Here is a 21,718-nt window from a genome sequence, read left to right on the forward strand (position 1 = left end):
CCTGCTCCTCCTCCTGCTCCTCCTCCCTCTCCTTCGTTTCCTTCTCTGCAATTCCATTTACAACCCCTCGTCGCACGTGCTTTTGTCCAATCAAGGATTTAGTTGTTGATATTAGTCTTAGCTAATATTAATATGATACATATTGATATATGCCGATCACTTTTGTTTTTATTTTTCCAAAAAAAATAAATAGAAACAATACGAACAGTTGATCCAAATTAATCAAGTATTAATATCGATCAATACGATACAACTCGATACCATCTACACAACCCACCTCACCCCGGATTTGGATTCTCTATGGCACAACATAGTGTCCTGCACGCATCCAACGCCTAGAAATACCTTGGGATACGAGCGATTATCTTAGGGGGTGTTTGGTTCGGTAAATCTTTTGGATGACATTCTTTAGAATGATAATTCTTAATTTTTTGAGTTGTTTGGTTCCACTAGTATGACCCTCATAAGTGAGCACCCTACTTCCCATGAATGACCATATTACAAAGGATGTGTTCCAAATATGAGTTTACCTCAACACTTAAACTCAAATTTGAACAACCTTTTTACCACTTAGTATAAAAGGAGAAAGCGGAAAGAAGTTCTCTACGGAAGTCAATATCTCAACCCGCGAGAAACATGTACTAGCCTCAAGGCAACTAAACGATTTTTCAAAAAGAAACATAATTCAGAAGAATGTCTATGAAAATATTGACATTCATATCCGATACATACACCATTTGATTTACCGAACCAAACACCCCCTTAGACTCTGTGCCAAGACATTTTATGACGGTTGAATGTGCACCGGACACCATGTTGCGCCACAAAAGAGTTTAACCCCCTCACCCCACCTCTAACTATTCCCTTGTTGCTGGAAGAAACTCCTTAAGACATGTTAATTGGATGCCAGAGCTTTTTGTGGTGGCAACTCATAAAACAGAGTTTGAATATGGTGTCTTAATTGCTCTTTCTCTGTATGCGAATAGGGTTCATCCTTACAAGGAACATGGTTACCAAATAATGCGTAATTAATCCTCTTCTTAAACTGTTTCTCTTAATTGGTTTCCTCTTTTGTAACCATAGGGCAATCATCTAGTGGACATCACTGAAATCCTATTTAACAAAAGGGTGTTTTTATATGAAAGCATGGAATGAAAATCAATATGAATCCCATGATTTGATTCCTTCCAAAGATGACAAAGTATTAGACTATAATGATAGAATGTTTACTAGAGCTCGATGAAATAAGATAATCTTGTGTTGTTGAAAACCATTAGAACATCCCCATAAAAGTTGTTTGAGAGGTGGCTTGCGGAAGAGAAAATATAGAAACATAAGTTCCAATGACATAGGTTGTTCAAACATCACCTAGAAGCATAGTTTTAGGTATCAGTATCGGATTGGCCATATCAGCCGTATTGTACTGGATTAACCATATTATATTAATGTTGTTTGAGATTGATCTAGGATTGGGCATATGTATAGGAACATAGGTAAAAACATAAGAAAATAATAATTATATATATAAATATTATTTATTTATTTATTTATGAAAGCAATGGTAAGATTGATTGATCCAACCAATACAGCCATTCAAGATTGATATCATATCGATATAGGTCGCCGACTGACACTAATACCTAAATCCATGTCGGGAAGTCGAGCTTTGATAAAGAAGTCAACTCAAAGCAATGATGACAAGGAAAAATGAAAGAATTTTTGATGTGTGATGGTGGAATGACATATTCAATTCGATGAGAAAGAAAATAATAGAAATTATTTCGAAAAGAAATTAGTCATTGTCAAGAATTTGAGTGACGAGAGTATGATTTCACATGTTGGTCTAAACAGGTAAGGGAGAGCAGTGTCGAGGGTGAGATGACTTATGCATAGGTGGATGGGACTAGATTTCGATAGAGGGTTCTAAGTAGGATCGATATTGATCAAGACTAATCCCACATCTTGATAGATCTGACATTGATCTATTAATACAATTAGATCCAGACGATTTGGACCAGTATCAATGGAGATTGATCCCAACGCTTTCATTTTATAATCAATTGGCTTTAAATGGGTGGCTTCTTGTGGTGCTTATACAAGATAGTCGAGTCATCCACCGATGTGGGATTATCTCAATACTCCCCTTTACATGTAGACCTCTTGTGACTTTGTCTTTGTGGGTCGGTAAGGAATTTATCATCGATGGAAACCTCTTGTGATTTTATTCAAGATAGTTGAATCACATAACTAATATAGAACTATCTCAATACTAAGACTACCGACCTTGGGATGGATATGATGTTGTGGAGAGGGAGAGGGTAGGATTACTTGATTAGGTGTGGGTTGCGCAAACGAGGTGGCGATGGCTGCAATGGGGGCGGAGGGTGAGATGGAGGTGGAGGGGTAAAATAGAAAATATATGTATAATTTGTTAAGAATAAAGTTCACAAAATACCCCAAATGTCACTTTTGAGACCTTAGATGCCACAAGGGTCCTTTTATTCAACATTGGGTAGCTGAGGTACCGTGCCCCCATTAGTACCTTAGATGTGAAGAAATCTAAAAACTAGGGAATAGTTGAAAAGTTCGATAAGAAAATTGGAACAGAGAAATGGGGGTATGGATAATGTGCACTCTAAGGCCTTTTGGTTCGATATAAAATAAAAGGTAATCTTTCGGGAGCCCACACGACAAGAAAAACGAAGAAATCTTTGTATGCATGCCTAATCCTAATCCGTACTAATTTAATCATTAATTAATTAGTTGTTTAATTCGAATATGGAATATATTCTGTTTGGGATTTTTGATTCGTTCACCTGAAACACCACTTTCAACCCCAACTTCACACTTTTCGACACCAATCCAACGGCTCAAAAACGATACCTCACATTAGGGCCCACTCAGTGGATTCCAGTATCAGGAAATCATCCTCAAAAGTACAGATGTTAGTCAGATCTCAATCCGATGGTTCTTGCTGACAAGTGAAGTGGGCCAAGTTTCTGACGTGGATAAAGTGTAGCTCAGATAAGATACGTCAGCCCTAGGAATTGTTGTGTATCTTGAAGAGGCGATCTAGAGATTCTAGACTAGCAGAGTAGAATGATGGAAGCGACCTTATCGAGTGGGCCCCACTCTGTCGTCGTGGCGATAGCACACGTGCCAAGCTACTGAGTAGCTATCTGAACTCTTGGTGGAGAGCGAGGGAAAATAAGACATCATCATCATTCGCTTTCATTTATCAACGAACACCTGCACGTAAAGATAGAGAGATAGAGAGATAGAGAGAGAAGACAAAACTGAGAGCTGATCCTCAGATCCAGATTAAACGAAGCTATCTCTCTTATTCATTGCTCCAATCGAAAGCGAAGTCTGCTCAGAAAATAGAGGAGAGGAAGAAATGTGTGAAGAAAGAAACCAGAGGGGAAGTATAAACGAGAGAAAAAGCGAGAAAACAATCTCGTAAAGCTGCTGCCAAATCCATTTCGTTTCGTCTTCGCTATGGTTTCTGAATTCATGCTCCCTTCTGTGATGATTCTATTCATTCGAGTGTTTTTTTTTTCACATCGATCTCTTCTGAGTGGCGACTGTTGATTGAGTTCGGATTTTGATGTTTTAATGTGGTCACCATTGGAGCTGTCGCTTCTTTGTTTCACTTGCTAGGGTTTCGGTTCGGTGGATCCTTAGATCTCTTTTGGCATGGCGTTGTTTCGTAGATTCTTCTACAGGAAACCTCCTGAAGGACTTCTGGAGATCTCTGAAGGAGTTTTTGGTACGTTATAATTGGTTCAGTTTTGGTGGCTTTACCTAGGAGTTGGCTTTTGGGGCTCATGTGCTCACTTCGGTCCAATCTCGGAACTTATTTACGTTTGTTTCATATGGGTCTGAATGTCTGATGGTAGTGGTTTTTTTTTTTTCTTCTGGGTGTCAAGTGGAGAAAGTTTTCGAAAGAATATGCTTTCCTAATTGTAATTTGGATGATATCTGCTTTCTTAATTGTAATTTTGATAATTTAAATTATTTTTTTTACATTGGATGAATTGATTTTATGTGTTATTAAGACTGAATTAGCCATAGTCCCATTCACTTGGTCTGGCTTTTAGTATAGGGTTACTTGAATATTTATTGATTTTGGCTGTGAACATGATGAAGAGTTTAAAGGAAGGAAACTGGAAAATCTATAATGAAATTAGAATCAACTACGTTACACGTTATAACTGCATGAACTGAGATGATTTCATATTACAGAGTATCCCCTTTTATAGGATTTTCGACATAACATATTTCTACGAATAATAACTATATGTAACGACATCGATTGTCCGTGGTAGGCTGTAGATAGCTACCATGATCTGCACAGTCCACGGTTGGTTGCGTTACTTGTTGACTGTAGAAGGCTGTGTTTCAACTTTGTGCCGCAATTGATTACGACTTTCCAATCCCGTGCTGCAGTTGGTGACCAACTGCAGTTGATGGGGACCTCTTTCACAGGAATATTTGTTTAATGTGTATATTGTTGGTTGACGGTATTAGACTGAGGACTACAAGTCAGTATGATGATGACCTCTTTCACAACATTTACTTCTGAAGTATATAAATAAAGAGGAAAGCAAATGTAAGTTCAAATCTAATTGATAATTAACTGAAGCACAATGTACCTTATCATAGCTAAAATAAGTTACCTATATTTATATGCTGTCAATGTTCCCCTGAGATTGTACAACAGACATAGGCCAACAAAAATCTTCTTTGCCATGCTCAATGCAGGCATGCAGCAGAGAACTCCAAAACATGTTAACTATAAAATGTTGAATTGAACTTTTATATCACTTTTCCAACAGATAAGGAAAGTATTTATTTAAATCTCCCCTGGCATATATGTGAAAGGACCTCCCTCTTTTATATGCTTTTGAAAAGTCTTCCTTGACCAATGTGAAGAATCTCTTATATAGGGTATTGGCAGCTTAACTGTCTGGGAAGCCCCGGCAAGCTATAGTTATGTGGATGCATTGGATGTAGGCAAGTGATTTGGGTGTTGGGTGATGATAGTGGTGTATTTTTGGGATAGAACCTGCCGATCAAATTGGGTTGCTATATAAATACAGTTGTACTAACCATGAAGTTGGTCATTGTGTTGGCTATTGCCTTGGGTTGTTTAGGTGTTTTAGCAATGATGTTTTCTTTCTTGTCTTATGCAGAGAATTGTACTCGCATGACTTTCTATGTATTGTTCTTAAGCTCTGCTTCCACTAACATCCCTTAATTACATCAACTTATCTGTGTGACATATCTTGTTCTCCCTGAATCCACCTCATCATATCTCTAGGGAAAAACCTGGGTCTGGATCTTTTTTCCAAGTTAGTGTAGACCAGTGGAAGATCTTACTTGTTATCTTTGATTTTCTCCATTGATTGCCTTTGTATGAAGATAGAATAGATTATTTTTGGTGAAAAACAAATTTATCTTTGATGGTTCCACGTCTTAATACTTGGTCATTCTCTTCCCAAGTTCCTTTGTAAGATACATAAAGGTATCTTATGTTTGATACCATGATAATTGAGTAAGGTTTGGTTGCATTGTATATTATCAAGAAGTGTTAGTTTTTATTTTCTAACCATGTCAGAGAATCCCCTTTTGATCCATTCATATTGTTTATTTGTTTTTGGCCTAAACTTATTCGTATGTTATGATGTTCTGGTTTCAATTGAGAATAAGTGGTTTGTCATCTGCATGCTTAATTGTCTGTTATGATCACTTAACATTTATTTAGTTTGGCCCATAACAAGTGAAACCATTAGTTAGTTTGAATTGGGTTAAGCAAAAGTATTCATTTATATGATTTGTGGTTCAACTTTTCTTCCACATACAGTGTTCGATTGTTGCTTTTGCACGGATGTTTTGGAAGATGATGACTATAAAGTGTACATGGAAGGCATAGTTGGACAACTTCATGACCACTTGCCCGATGCTTCGTTTATGGTATTCAACTTCCGAGAGGGAGATAGGCAAAGCCAGCTTGCCAACATTTTGTCCGAGTATGATATGACTGTAATGGACTATCCCCGTCATTATGAAGGTTGTCCGTTACTCACAATGGAGGTGATCCATCATTTTCTGAGATCTAGTGAAAGCTGGCTTTCTCTTGCACCAAATAATGTGCTGTTAATGCACTGTGAACGAGGTGGATGGCCAGTGTTGGCATTCATGCTGGCTGCACTTTTGATTTATAGGAAACAGTATACTGGGGAGCAGAGAACCTTAGACATGGTTTACAAACAAGCACCCTGTGAGCTTCTGAAATTGCTTTCACCACTTAATCCATTACCATCACAGATGAGATATCTTCATTATGTCTCAAGGAGGAATGTAGCTTCAGAATGGCCTCCTTTGGACAGGGCACTGACATTGGATTGTATAATTCTGAGAATAATGCCTAATTTTGATGGAGAGGGAGGTTGCAGGCCAATATTTCGAATATATGGACAGGATCCATTCATCTCTACTGATCGGACTCCTAAAGTTCTGTTCTCTACACCCAAAAAAAGCAAACTTGTCCGTCTTTACAAGCAGGTGATGCTAAATTCTCTTTCATTAGTTTATTTCCAGTGTTTCTTTTTCTCTGTCCCTTTATTTTTAGTTTTCCTTGTTTATGTTGTCCTAGAAAGAAAATCCATTTTAGCCTTTTTCTTTGTGCCTGAGATATGATTATCCATTTTCATTTTCTAACTGTTAGAAATGGTAATGACATCTGAATTCCTCTATTCAAGAATGAGTCTACATATTTTTAGTTTTAATTGTGGACGTCTTCATTGGAGTTGGACCTTTCTTTCTTCAAGTTCTTTTGTTATTAAATAACAAGAAATGTCAGATGCTTAAGTTCATATTTCTCTTTCATGTTGTTTGGGCAGACCAGTGGAAATTGTTGAGGCTATTCTAAATGACTGCTGGTGTCATTTGGTGATATGGTTCTTTCAGAAGATACCCAAATTGTGCTATATAAGTTCTCCCAAACAGAAAAATGACCAGGAACAGTTAATGTTACTGGTGGAGGGTATATTCTACCTATCAAGTTTCAAGGACATTGAGAATCTTTTAGAATACATGCATAAACATGTAAGGGTGAAATAGCCTGGAAAATTCTTCGGGTTGTGTTGTTCTTGTAATCTTCTTCCTTTTAAGTGTATCAAGTGGGTTTGTTTTTTGTGAAGCACTGGAGTTATATTATTGAGAAATGAGATGAGGATGGGGCTCTGAATCTTTCTTTTTAATTTTTTTGTGAGTTTTATGTGTTTTGCCGTCTTGTAGTTTTTGATTTTATCTGTTTGAATTAGCCTCTCATTCCTCTTTCCTTTTCACTTACCTTAACTAGGGTACTTCTCATCATTTCATCTGCTCCCTAGTCCCTTCCACACTCCAACCAAAAAAGAAAAAGAAGGAAAAAAAAGAAGATTTCCAGTGTTTTTCTAGTTTGTACAGTTTATGCTTTCCCTTAAACTTGTCTTATTTTATTACTCTTGGCAAAGGAAGGTTTATGTTGGCATAATTCAAGATCAGGCTGTCCTTAATACCTCTCCCCTGCACATGGAACAGATTCGGGTCTGGGGTTTACATGTTATTTTCTCCCAACTTGTACTGGTCATGTTGTTCATTCCAGCTGTTGGAAGCAATATTGTGAACCATATCAGCAGAGTCTAGACCATTGGGGCCAACTTTGGCTCGGATAGATGTCCTCGGTAGGGCTGGCAAACTGTGACTAAAGAAACACTACATTTTTTGTTTTGAGGAATGGTAGAGAAAGAGAAATGTGGCAATATGTTCCTGTTTTCTGGGCTGGGCTTTTGATCATAAAACAAGTAGAGAAGTGGTTACTTCGGTTAATTAATTATTTGATTCTTTTTTCTTTTGACACTCATGTTTGAAAGGACGAGTTTGGTTTTAAATAGATTTGAATGGCAATATAGGATCCATAAGGCTTTGTTGAGTTAATGATTCATGTTTAAAATGCCCATTAACACTAGGCCCTTGTGACTGGCATTTCTTTATATCAAAAACCAGCTCCTGCTCTCTGATGGACACTCTTGGGCATGAAGTATTTTTTGAAGAGTTGCCATCTTTTTGCGCAAGCTGAATTGTGTCTCTCTATTACCTTCTGTTGCAGGCAGACTGTGAACTAGTTAAAATTGACATCAATTGTCATATTCAAGGTGATGTTGTTGTTGAGTGTATTAGTTTGGAGGAAGATCTAGAACGTGAAGTGATGATGTTTCGTGTCATGTTTAACACTGCCTTTATTAGATCAAATATCTTGATGCTTAATCGTGATGAAATTGACGTCTTATGGGATGCCAAGGACAGGTTTCCTAAGGACTTCAGAGCAGAGGTATTTATCTCTTTCCCTCTCTGCGATGGGTTCAGTTTTCCACTAGTTTATTCCTGATATCAAGCATGTTATACTCTTTGTCTTGGTGAAGGTTCTTTTCTCAGAAATGGATGCTGCTGCTTCACTGATTACAGTGGATTTGCCTGGTGTTGAGGAGAAGGATGGCCTTCCCATTGAAGCATTTGCTAAGGTTCAAGAGATCTTTAACAGTGTAGATTGGTCAGATTCAAAGGCAGATGTAGCCCTAAATGTGCTTCAGCACTTAACTGTATCACATATTCTTCAAGAGAAGGCTGTAATCGACATGCAATCAAGTCCTCATAAATTTCGTGAGAAACTGAAGCCTTTGGTGGCAGAAAATAACATCAAGAGCCCCACATCCATGGCATTGGAGAAACAATCCATGCCCTCTGTCAAACCATCTACAGATCCATGTTCAATTAAGAAGAAGGTTCAGCCACAGGACCCACAGGTTGCTCTTCAACGGCCTGCTCAATCTAAGATCATATCACAACGAATCCCACAGACTTCTGTTTCTAATTCAGTTTCGTCTTCCAACTCTCTGCAAGGGTCACCAGTTCCTATGTCAAGATATCATAGTGCACCTTCAGCTCTTGGCATTACGACTCTCTTGCATGATCATGCTACTTGTGGAAGTGCAGAAGGCACCAATCTGTGGATAACATCTCCACCTTCCCCAGCTCCTTCAATTCCCACTTCACATTTGCCTAAACCTACGGAGCTCTGTGATTTTTCGAATTCACCACCAGCTCCACCACCATTTCCGCCACCTCCCCCACCAAGGCCTACTTCAATGGGTTCGAGCAAAATTTCTGCAACTGCCCCTCCACCATCTTGTCAACCATCAGATTTAGAAGCACAGCATCCTGTAACCTCTTCGGTGGGTAGAGGTCGGTCATCAGTTCCTCCTTCCCCACCTCCACCCCCTTCCTCTTTAGGGACATCATCTGCCATAGCTAACTCAGATGCTAATCTTGTTTGTCCTCCATCTGTAACCCAGTTATCAGGTGCTATTGTTAACAATTCATCATCAATTTCTTCCCTCCCTCCTCCTCATTTACGACCTGTGACTGCTTCCTCAACTCCCTCTCCACCCTCACCTCCTCCTCCTCCTCCACCAGCTCTACCTACAAAAAATCCAGCTGCTACTCCTGCACCTCCACCTCCACCTCCACCTCCACCTATGAAGACGTCTGCTGTCTCTCCACCACCCCCACCTATGAAAGGAGCTGTTACAGCTGGCCCTCCTCCTCCTCCTCCACCTCCTTTACAATCTGCGGTTGTCCCAGGATCTACTGTTACATTTTCAGTGCCACTACCACCACCTCCTCCAGGTTTTGCATCAAAGGGTCCTGTCACTGCATCTCAGAATTTTTCTCATGTTCCACCTGTGCCCCCTCCTCCTGCAGGTATTCAGAGAACCAGTGCACCTCCTGGACCACCTCCTAATGCTCCATTTGGTGCAAAGGGTCGAAGTCTATCACGTAATACAAGTCTTAGGAATCAATCCAAAAAGGCTTCCCTAAGGCCATATCATTGGTTGAAGTTAACACGAGCAATGCAAGGAAGTTTATGGGAGGAGGCTCAAAAATCTGGTGAAGCTGTCAAGTATGTGTTCTTTACTCAATGTTTATGTTCTTTTTCATTTTAAGACTCATGAAAAATTATTTTCTCTATGATAGGGCTCCAGAGATTGATATGTCAGAACTAGAAAATCTCTTCTCCGCAGCAGTTCCAAACTCTGAGCGTGGAGGCTCAAGCGAGAAATCCAAGCGAGCCTCTGGACCTAAATCTGACAAAGTCCAACTGGTAATTGAGTCATTTTTTATTCTCTCTGTTTCTTATTCTTATTTCTCTGTCTTATCTTGGTGATAAATAATTCTTATTGGCAGAATGAATTCTGTTTTCATTTATTCAAGTCCCTATCTACTGTTTGTTTCAGATTGAACTACGAAGAGCTTATAATTGTGAAATCATGCTTTCAAAGGTTAAGATGCCGCTGCCTGATTTGGTGGTAAGAAAATAGATTTTTTCCACCTCCAAACCTGTGCTTCTGCTTATTCATTTATTTTCTTGAGTAGATTTGGTACAGCTTAGTTTAGTTAAGTAACCATTTTAGTTTGGATTGGGATTTGTTTAAAGTAAAGGTGACAATTACAGTTGTGAAAGTAATGAATAGTTATTCTCCCAAAAAAAAAAAAAAAAAAAAAGACAAATGTAATGGATTGTCTTTCTTTAACTTCTATGATTGGTCGTTTGTTGTCTTTATCTCCTTTCTGCTTAATTGTTCTTGCACTTTCTGTCTTTTGTAGCTGGGATGGTATTTGATGGTTCCCCTCACTCTTGCCAATTTATGGATGTTTTACAGAGTTCAGTGCTTGCATTGGATGACTCAGCATTAGATGTTGATCAGGTTGATAACCTCATTAAGTTTTGTCCAACAAAAGAGGACATGGAACTACTTAAGGTGGGGAGGAATTTGTTGACTTATCAGTTGTATTTCATTGTTATTACTATTGTGATTGTTGTTAAAGTTATTGTCTATTATTTTCGGTCTATTGTATGGGAGTTTATATAATGCTATTTTCTTATTAGGGGCTTATGTGCAAATACACGTAAGTCCATGACATTAAGTTTGTAATATCACTATTTGGATTAATATAAGGGCGTGGGGCTTACGGTTAGGTCATTAAGACAAACCGTGAGCTTGTTTCTTCTTCTCCTCTTCTATAATTTCACAGGTACTGGTTTCCTTGCTCTTGGTACCATAACAACTAAACAGTAACTTTAACAAGTGTTACTTATTACTACTACTACTGCTAATACATTTTGGATATACTTATGTATAGACAACAGTTTGTGGAAGTTTCACTGTTTCTGTACTGTCTGCCCATTATTTCATTTATTCTTTTGATCTAGATTAAATAGCTAGGTATTTTGGGCAATTATAATCTCTTACTCCTTTCTACTTATAATGTATTAATACTTCCATTCTCAGGGCTACAACGGAGACAAAGAAAACTTAGGGAAATGTGAACAGGTTAGTGGACTTACTGCTTCCTTTTCTTTCTCTTTTCATCTCTTAGTTGTTCTTTAGGTAGGAATGACACGTCTGTGTCTATGAATTGGTGAGTCCTAACTTCTTTTTGAAGATGCTGGCTTCCTGAACTCAGGGGATGTTGGGGGGGGTGTAAAAGAAGAATGAAAATGGAAGAGAAAAGAAAGGGGTTTGGTAATTATTAATTGTAAATTAGATCAAAGATTTCTTCAGTCTGTTGTGGCTGGAATTGACTAATGACCACTCAACTGAGTAGTTGTCCCTTGTTGGTTTCTGACGTTCATAGTTCAAAACATTAAACTACATGTAGATTCACAGAAATTCCATTTCTACATTGTTTGATATATATATATATATATAAATTCATTAATATCTTACTTCTTTTGCTTGAACATCATAGTTCAAGGAATCAAGAGTTGAATCAGGTCAATCAGCTGATTTGAATCGAAATCGTCTTGAGGCCAATCCTGATTCCAGCTGAATCCTGCAACACTCTTTTAAATCGCCCATTTTTCATGTTTGATCTTCATTCTTGCCCATTGTTTCCTTCTCTTAGTAAAATAGTGGAAAATCAACGAAACTTACCTCTTGTAGCATATCCCCAAGTTTATTGAATAAAAAACTCCAAAATATCAAAGGTTTTGGAAATTTTTGCTTCTTCCTGATTCCAATTTCTAGGGTTCCGGCCGATTCTGACAGTTTCCGGAATCAATGAAGGCCAATCCCAGGTTCTTAGAACTTGTTAGACATCAATTGACACTATGCGCTTTTGTGACAGTTCTTTTTAGAGTTGATGAAAGTACCACGGGTGGAATCTAAACTCAGAGTTTTCTCATTTAAGATACAGTTCCGTTCCCAGGTCAGTGTGTAGTGTTTCGTTATTATGTTGGGTGCATATTGTTGTGCTTATCTCACTAATCTGCTATCTTGCATGTTTTCCAGGTTTCTGACCTTCGAAAAAATTTGAACATTGTCAATTCTGCAGCGGAAGAGGCAAGTTTTCCCCCTTTTCTACAGTTCATCATTTCAGATGTTTCTGTTATTATTGATATCTCATAAACTATTGGGACTGATATGTTTATCAGATCAGGGGCTCTATCAAATTGAAGAGAATCATGCAAACAATTCTTCAACTGGGAAATGCACTGAACCAGGGTACTGCAAGGGGTGAGTTAGCAGTTAATTGGTCTAGAATCTTTGTAATTATTATCATGCACATTTGAATCTGGACACATTTTAATCCCTCGTGACCCCCCCCCCCCAAAGAACAAAAAAAATACTGGTGGGTTGTTAATGCCCTAACCTGAGGATCACCACGACGATGAAATTGTTCTTTCTCTCGTTTGCAATATTGAGCTGCAAATGGCTCAAAGACTTGCAGAATGGCGAGAATAGGACATTGAAGTGTAAGTCGGCTTTATGGTGAGGAGTAGTAGTAGTTTCAATGAATTGTAGATGGGATGATCAGCTGAAAAATCCTATAAAATATGCTGTTTGTGAACTATAAAATATCTTGTTTGTGAACTCAAACCTAGGTCTATCTCGAGTATGACTCTGTGATTTGGCTAGGGTTGACGAATAGGGTTTAGGTGACTGAAAAATCTAAGTGGACTGTAGTTGGAATTGATTAAGGAAGTCAGTGACTCAGTGGAGAAGAAGTGAACAAGTAGAGAGTTAACTGGTGGATGCAGAAAACTAAAGAAGGTTGGAGAAAATACAAATAAAGTTCTCCCAAATTAAAAATTCTGCTTAGTAGTATAATGTAGGCCACCATGAAAATCCTATCATTCCAGACGATTTGGTTTAAACTCATATAATAATAAAAAAAAAGAAAAAATAAAAAAAAATAAAAAATAAAAGAAAAAGAACAAATCTCATGTGGAAAAAAAGAGGAAGAGAGGATTTAAAGTTAGAATGAAAATCATACGGCTAATTATTGATGCTAGTGCTATTGCTTCACTAGTTGTATCTTTTCCTTGATGCGGGGTGATCAGCTGAATGCACTGCTGGTCCCATGTTGGCCTGCATGTCAATTGCCCCTCAAAACAATGATTGGCCATGTCTTGTGCTGGTTCAAGGTGGGTCCGGAAAAGGGGAACAATTGTGAATTACCTTAAAGGAGAAGATGGCTGAAGAATCAATCCCCTTCAGCCAATCTATTCTGTTGAAGGGTGATGGCGAATTAACTATTTGCCTGTTTTATATTGACAAGTGGTGTGGCTAATTGAGGATGAATCCTTGGATCCATTGTTATGTCCTGGATTCCTTATAATGATGTCTGCAGGCTGTTTGGTAGTGTATTTATACCCTTTTTAGTAAGAGAGCAAAGCACTTCTCGAAAAGTGCATTTGCTATTATATTGGATGTTTGGGATAAGGTGGCATTTTTCCAGGGCAAATGTCACTTTGTTTATGTATTATTTGTTGGTTTCCTTTTACACCCCCACCCAACCACCCAAAAAACCCAAAAAAAAAAAAAATTTGTTGGTTTCCTGTTTGGATTTCTATAAATATTTGTTTGATTTATGTAATTGCATACAATGGCCATGTTTGTATACCCAGTTGAGATGAATATGGTTTAGCTCCTTGGTCTATACCCTTGTTACTGTTGCCAGACTTGCCATAGGTTGAGACTGCTGTTATGAAATGGGATTCTCTAATTAACCATTGTGGGATGGAACTTGTCAAAGTTGGCTCTATGGCCCATGGTCATCAAGGAAGACAGGGCTTGGTCCCTTATTCTACCCTCTGGGATTTATGTTTGAAAATCTATTGTTGCATTTTGATATAAAATAGGTCTAGAAGCGAACCAAGCAACACAGACCAAAGTTTGGCTGTGTTGTTGCTGGGAAATGCCCAGGCTCACCTAGATGTTTAACAACACTGTGTTGCACTTTCACCCTCTTGTCAAAGATTAATTTCAACATTTTTGAACTTGGAAAACAAGCCAGAAAATTCCCTGTCATGTACAGCATGTGCATGCTGTTGGAGCTAGGATGTTCACATCATAGTTGCCATGCCGACAAGGCGAACTAAGGCGCTGGAGGGCTGTCTAAACGTTTTGGCGAGAAGGTGCCCCACCTTAAGGCGAACAAGGCGACCAAGTGTTATCTTTTATTTTCCCTCTTTTCTAATATATAACTTTTATCATAAAAAATCAACATTAAGCCATATCAGGTCATTAAAAATCAACATCGTCGCATTAAGTCATAAAAAAATTAACACTTAGATAAATGCTCTAGTTCTATAATAAGTTTGACTGGTCAAATGATTTTATTTTTACATGAGACTTTTTGTATTGGGTATGATATAAAACCAGCTTTTCAACGAGTCTAAGATTACTTAAATCTAAGTTGTAATGACAAAGTTACGTTCCGATAAAACTTATTTTAAAGTGTGCGAATGCTATTAAAATCTCCTGAAATGAAAGATTATTTTACCGGACTTTTGGTTTTTAACAATGTTTTAACATGATAAGATTTATAGAATTTTCATAATTGAGAAAAACCCCAACATTTAAAAGTTGAAAATCGCCCTTATAACCGAGATCTAGTTTTTGTTCTTGGACTGGGGGGTTGACTTTTATCCTTTTGGAATTTGAATTTTGAACTATTTTTATTGGATTTAAATAGGGGTATTTTCTTATTTATGAATAATATCTTAAGTACATGAAATATAAAAAACATTTACTTCAATGATATTTGGTTTAAGTGCCAAAACACAAAACCAGATGCAATGCAATAAGACGACTGTCGCCTAGGCCCCATGAAAACCGCCCGGATGCCAAGTTGTCGCCTTGGCGACGCCTGACAACTATGGTTCACATCTCTGTTCCATACTTCCATGTTATACCCTCTAGTACTCAAATATTTTATTTCTTCATGCTTTGTCTTTGTGCTAAGTTTGTTTAATGCCTGTAGGTTCTGCAATTGGATTTCGATTGGATAGCCTCCTTAAGCTTACTGATACACGTGCCAGGAATAACAAAATGACTCTGATGCATTATCTTTGTAAGGTACAAATCTTTTTTATTTTGACAATTACTTTTTCTCCAGATTGGTTGATGGGCACTGTAGCATCGTATACACTAACTTTTTGTTTTAATTGACCTTCATACAGCAACATATCCAGCCTTATCCCAACTAAATGGGGGTTTTAATTGACTTGTATATATGTCATAAACCAAAGCCAGATTTGGTTATTATTTATTAGAGTGGTTACGTAGGCATGTTTGTGGATCTCTGTGGACCTCTATGGAGTAATTTGTACATTCCTAGCTCCTGTTCCTGTCTATGAAGATATGTCAATTTACATGATGCTTGTGGAAATCCCTGTGATACCCCTCTGGTTTTATTGTAAAAAGGAACTGCAGTAGAACTTAATTTCCTTTGAGAATTTAAAGTCTGGTTATGCAAAATCCATCTTAAAAGCTTCTTGTACTTAATTTGTCAAACCAGTTAATGAAGTACTTGCTTTCTGTGATGCTTTCAAAATTCTCTTTAAAAGCTTCTTGTACTTAATTTGTGTGAGAGAGCTCCAGCAAAGCCATCGAATCTGCCTGGTTACTGGTTTTGGCGCAAGGTTGAAGAAGCTTCGTGAGTGCTCTTATTTGTCTAATTAGTTATATTTACTGTGAGCCCCCTCTTTTCTTACCTGTGTTCTAATATTCCCCTAGTCTATTGTAATTCCAGAATACCCCCCTCCTCTACTTTTCTATTTCTGTTTGACCCTAGTAATCTATTTCCATCTCTTGTAAGTGCTAGAGTTGTGGCTGAATTTACAAGAATGCCCCTACTTCTTTGAAAACTGGTTTAGTTGTTAATTGTGGGCCCATAAGCTATCCGATTCCGACTTTTGGAACCTGGATCCGCATCAAGGAGCTGCACTTTTTTCCCTCCAAAACATTGGACAAAAACTAAAATGAAGAAGAGCCTACAACAATGCTCTCTTGAGAAAACTGTAGAAACTGGAAATGATCTACTTTAAATATGGGACATATGCACCAATAAGTGATGCCCCATTATGCCAATGGTAATTTCCAATTTATCCTCACAGTTTCCTTCAGTACATTGTTGGTTTTCTGTTTCTTGCACAGCAGTTGAAGGATGAAAAGTTCAAATTTTTTTATGCCTGAGAGAGACACTTGGCTGATGAAAATTGAAAAGCTGACAACTTAAATTTTCTATTGACATTCGGTGTAACCTTGTTCTGACAAAACTTATTATACAGGTCATCCAGTTGTCAAAATACAATTGTTCATTACATGGGAGGACAGTAATTTCTTCCTACCATGGGTCACATTATGTTTTCTTTCTGATATGATGTTTTTGAATTTAATTTCTTTTGGTCCTTGCATTTAGGGTTTGGGAGTTATGTCAAATTAAAATAGGTTTTTCTAATACTAATTAAAACAGTTTAATCAACTACAACTTATGTATACTGTATGTTTTGCATATTTGTCATCTACTCATCTGCTTGTGTGTATCTGTAAGGTGCTTTCTAGAGATAATATAATGCCATTTTTCTGCTAATGATAAATTCAAATTGATAAGAGATAGCTCAACCCAACTTTACTAAAGTAAGCCTTATACATTGTTAAAGCAACGCGCTGCATATCTTTCTTAGGAACTTTGGACCGTGTCATTTTTGGTCTACCTCTTGTTCTTTTAGCTTCTCTAGTCTGTACCACATTCCTCCTTAACACTGTATTCAATGGCGTTTCTTATACATGCCAGACCTCCTCAAATGACTTCCATCAACGGCTTTTAAATTACAAACATGTTCGTTTCTTTTTTTTTTTTGGTTACTTGTCCCTCTCAGTTTCCTCATTTCTTGGCTCCACTTCTTTTTTTTTTTTCTAACATTCATCTCAATACATCATTGCTGATCTTATAGCCGTCCTGTAAGAATTTTATTTGAGATTCAGTGAAATGTGTTGTTGCATGTATCACTCCAGAAGCACTTCTCCACTTCTTGCACCTTGTTCTGATTCTATGTGCAATATTTTCTTCAATTTCTCCTCTATTTATGATTGAACCTAGGCATAAAAACTGATCAGTCTAAGGGATCACCCTATATCAATCCTAACCACTCCAGTTTCACTCTACTTTTACTGAAGTAATCCCCAGAAATGATCAAGAATTTAGTAACTTCTATGATGTTGTTCTAAGATCATTGATGTTCTGTTTCTGTATCATTGTCGGACTTGGAGCTTCCCTAATAATTCTCTCTATAGGAAGTTATTATTGAAACCGTACAACTTTTTTTTTTTTTTTTTTCACCTTTTCCTTTTTTCCTAACTGTAGGTTCTTGCTGATAAACTACCAGAACTTCTAGATTTTCAGCAAGACCTTGTGAGCTTGGAAGCCGCATCAAAGGTATTCTTGGTTGTGTTTGGTTGGAGATGATTTTTATGGGATCATAGGCAATGCGGTTAGCTTCTGCTGATTCAACTTATTTCCTTACAGATACAATTGAAATATTTGGCGGAGGAGATGCAAGCCGTTAGCAAAGGATTGGAGAAAGTTGAACAGGAATTAATTGTCTCTGTAAATGATGGTCCTGTATCAAAGAATTTTCGCGAGGTAAATCCTTTTCTTCCATGGGGTACTTAGCATGTCTCCTGATTGAGAATTTATCTATTGTTGATGATGGCCCTCAGTAAACCCCTACAACCTTGTTGATTGGCTATTGCTTGTATAACATGACATCAACTGCTTCTTCGGATTTTGTAAACGAGCACTCTTCATTTGAACCTTTATAAGTTAGTGGCATTTGAAAGGTGATTTTATTTGTAGATGTTGATTGGTTGACTGTGTAATCTCCTTTGGCAATTGTGTATGGTTAATTGGAGAAAGATTAACCTGATGGGTTTCAGTTGTATTGATATAAATTAAATAGGGTGAGCACTGTATTCATCTGGATTTGGGAACTCAAATTCCAAGTGGAAACTTCAGAATTTGGGTGTATAGTGGTATTGGCATCTAAGCACCCAAGGACCTACATGATGCAGCAGCCGAAGTAGCCAATAGCCGGGTAAGAAGGATAGGCTGTGGTGGCCTAAGTCCTGAGGTTCAAGGCTGGAGGACCATGTTTTTGGCCTGAAGGAGGCCTGCAGTTTTAGCTTTAGGAGGATTATATTTTATTTAATGTTGAGGGCGGGCCCATTATTTAATTTTTTGAAATTACTTTATGTCTGGACATAAAATAATTTTAACCCTCCTAAAACTAAAACTGTGCGCCTCTTTTAGGGCCAAAATTTTGGCTTCCAGCCTTGAGCCTTGGCTGAAAGCCTGGGGCTTAGGCGGCCACAGCCAATCCCTCTTATCTAATTATTTGCTAATTTTGCTGCTGTACCACTACAGCTTGATACTAGTCACTCCCTCTGTCCCACAAAGACTGTCCTTAACATTTCTGGAGGTCCCAAGTTCTTTGCCCATGTCTCAAATCAAGTAACGAGTTTTTGTTGAGTTTACCAATTTTCCCCCTGGCATTGAATACCACATTCATTTATTGCCCACTTTTAGAAGAGCTTAAATAAGTATTGAGAGGGCAAGATTGATAAATGAGAGTTCTTAATGCTTCTCCTTAAACTTTGGGCCTTTTCAAAGGGGCCCAGTCATTGTGAAAAGGGAATATTCCCAATTGGCTTCATAATTCAGATGTTTGATACTACTTTTATTTTTAGTTATAACCTTCGTCTTTGATCATGCAGAAAAAAGAGAAAACTATCTGCCCCTTTGCATGCTGTATTTTCCCACTTGGCCATTTTGATCAAAAGGCTATTGTTTTGCAGATTTTGAAGGAGTTTCTTCTTGTTGCTGAAGGTGATGTAAGGTCTTTGGCTTCACTATATTCTGGGGTGGTACGCTGCTATTTTTGGCTTAAAGAGAGGAATTTGAAATTTCCAACCATGTTGTATGATGTTTGTATTGTATTCATTGCATAACATATTTTAGGAGTTGGATGTTTTTTCAGGGTAGAAATGCTGATGCATTGGCCCTTTATTTTGGAGAAGATCCAGCCCGTTGCCCGTTTGAGCAAGGTATTTCAATCTTATTTTTGATCAATCTGAGCTGCTATTAGAATTTAGAACCCAAAAGAGCGACAGAGAAGAAGCCTTAATAAATATAATTCTTTCACATGCTTCCAATCATACACCATCACTTTGTGTGAGACTGTGAGGTAGTGAGGAAGGATTTGTACGTACGTGTGTATTGATCAAGAAAATTGTTGGTATATGTGTTAGTACGGGAGATGTACGTTAGAATAGAACGGTGTAGGAGTTATGTAGCTTAGCCCACCTAGGCTGGGAAAGGGTGATTTTAAGTCACTTGTTGACTTTCAAATGGGGAAGACTTTGGGAGCCTTTCCACAAAGCAGGGGTTAAGGTTGCGTACATTATGACACTCCCCAAACCCTGCAGTGGCGGGAGCCTCAAGCACTTTAGGAGGAACTTCTATTATAAATTAGCTTCATGCATAATTAACATAGATCCCTTTGAAAACCTTATACTAATTTTCTGGAGGTGAAGCCAAGGAAAACAGGAAAATGATTTACCTGATTGAGGTGTCTAGGAATTGGATTTGGCTGGTTTTAAGTCTTTAGATTATGTGGACATTGCTAATATGGACCTGCCAAAATGGCAGAATTGTTACTGTTGAATGTTAATATTCTGCAATATCTTTGATGATAAATCCAATCATCATCTAGATCTTCCTTTTGAGTGTCTGGTGCAATGTCTACCTTGCTACTAATTGAAACTGTAGCCCTGTGCACCTTTTGGGCTGTATTTTTCTACATTCTTTGAAGCATGTGTCAATTCTCAGTCTACGCTTTCTTCTTGTGTGCCACTTCAGTTGTTTCTACGCTACTCAACTTTGTGAGGATGTTTGGGCGGGCCCACGAGGATAACTGTAAACAGATTGAAATTGAAAAGAAGAGAGCGCAAAAGGAAGCAGAAAATGAGAAGACGAAAGCTGGTTCGGCAAAAAAGGAACCAGAATGCTTGTTGCGGACTCCAATTGAAACTGGCAACATCAAATGATTGATGGCCATGATCTATTCATAAACGTGAGCAATTTCCCTTCTTGATGAATTTACACTCCATCATTGTCAGTAAAGACGCCATAGAACTGAGGAAGGGGAAACAGTCATGGCCGTATAGAGTATATTATTTGATGGTAGGGGGAATAAATGTCTGATGACCTGGTGAACTAAGTTGGAAGGCACTAGTGATATGGATGTGATATTTATGATTAACGGCAAATTTTACGAGGGCTGAACCAGTATTTTAAAGAGTAAACCTTCTCAACCCTCGCCCTCCCCCTCCACCCCAACCAAAGGTAATTACATTCTTCTCTGTTTCCCTTTTTCTGTTGCCTATGACATGCTATGAGTGATTCTGGACGTTGAACATGGTTTCTCCACCATTTTCTATATTTGATTTTTTGTCTTTTGGTACAGAGAATGGGGAGTTGGTGCAGTCCTGTTCAGATTTCATTGGGCAAGATGTACAATGCTCAAGTCCAGCATATGTAAAAATGTCTCTAGATAGGAAGTCTCTTCCCCTCCCCCCCTCCATTTTGTCCTTGATTCACATTTTCTCTTTGATTCACATTTTCTCTTTATTCTTTTAGCAATTAAATATTCTTTGTATATTTTTTTTTTTGAATTATAGGAATGTAAATTTTCATCTTGATCTCTCTCAATTGGCTAAGATCAATATTTTCCTTTCCTTTTCTGGGTATACATTTTGGTTAGCAGTTGCTTCTAGGGTTTTTGCTAATTCCTTTGGTCATGTTACATTTTTGGACACTTGTATCATTGGGGCCAAATTTGGTGGATGTATCTACATCATCATTTATCTATGGTAAAGTTCTCAGATCAAACCGAGATCCTCATCTGTGATCATACAGGTTTAAAAGTACAAAAGTTTGACACCCTTGCAGATAGACTCAACAGATGACTTATCAGTATTAGCTTTGCAGAGATTCATAAATCTATTCGATGGTCAATCTATCAAATCATCAGATAACCTAAAAACAAAGCAAGTGCAATTTAAACAATTATATTGTCAAAACTTTAGGGCTTGTTTGACAATGCTCTATTTACTGATTTCAAAATCCTTTTAAATGAAAAGTTTTTAAGTGACTTTTGTTTGCTGATGACTTAAAAAGCCTCCTATTTTATGTATAAGCAAATTAAAATATAAGATTGTCCTTATTAGTTAAAATTTAAGCATTACTCAGAGAGAGTGTCGAT

The 21,718-nt window shown here is 37.8% G+C and overlaps 1 protein-coding gene across 2 annotated transcripts; it reads left to right on the forward strand.

Annotated features, from left to right (window-relative positions):
* Nucleotides 1-3,233: 3,233 nt before the first annotated feature.
* Nucleotides 3,234-21,203, forward strand: LOC122083740 (formin-like protein 18). 2 transcript variants are annotated; one of them, XM_042651624.1, is made up of 18 exons: nt 3,236-3,769; nt 5,867-6,567; nt 8,156-8,377; nt 8,469-10,006; nt 10,081-10,207; nt 10,341-10,412; nt 10,767-10,865; nt 11,397-11,438; nt 12,235-12,315; nt 12,399-12,449; nt 12,542-12,623; nt 15,376-15,470; nt 17,761-17,832; nt 17,923-18,039; nt 19,251-19,319; nt 19,433-19,499; nt 20,314-20,799; nt 20,921-21,203. In XM_042651624.1, the coding sequence occupies exons 1-17, from the start codon at nt 3,697-3,699 to the stop codon at nt 20,499-20,501; spliced, it is 3,696 nt and encodes a 1,231-aa protein (XP_042507558.1). In that variant the 5' UTR covers nt 3,236-3,696; the 3' UTR covers nt 20,502-20,799; nt 20,921-21,203. The 2 variants fall into 2 exon arrangements, with proteins under 2 accessions (XP_042507559.1, XP_042507558.1); XM_042651625.1 differs by lacking the exons at nt 17,923-18,039; nt 19,251-19,319; nt 19,433-19,499; nt 20,314-20,799; nt 20,921-21,203 and having other exon boundaries at nt 3,234-3,769; nt 12,547-12,623.
* Nucleotides 21,204-21,718: the final 515 nt, after the last annotated feature.

This window comes from Macadamia integrifolia, chromosome 7 (assembly GCF_013358625.1).
Source record: "Macadamia integrifolia cultivar HAES 741 chromosome 7, SCU_Mint_v3, whole genome shotgun sequence".
Classification (NCBI taxonomy): domain Eukaryota; kingdom Viridiplantae; phylum Streptophyta; class Magnoliopsida; order Proteales; family Proteaceae; genus Macadamia; species Macadamia integrifolia.

Coding starts and splice junctions, on each gene's coding strand:
- LOC122083740 (XM_042651624.1), top strand. CDS start 3,697: ATGGCGTTGTTTCGTAGATTCTTCTACAGGAAACCTCCTGAAGGACTT. Junction 6,568..8,155: donor TTGTCCGTCTTTACAAGCAG/GTGATGCTAAAT, acceptor CTTCTGTTGCAG/GCAGACTGTGAACTAGTTAA. Junction 10,866..11,396: donor AGGACATGGAACTACTTAAG/GTGGGGAGGAAT, acceptor TTCCATTCTCAG/GGCTACAACGGAGACAAAGA.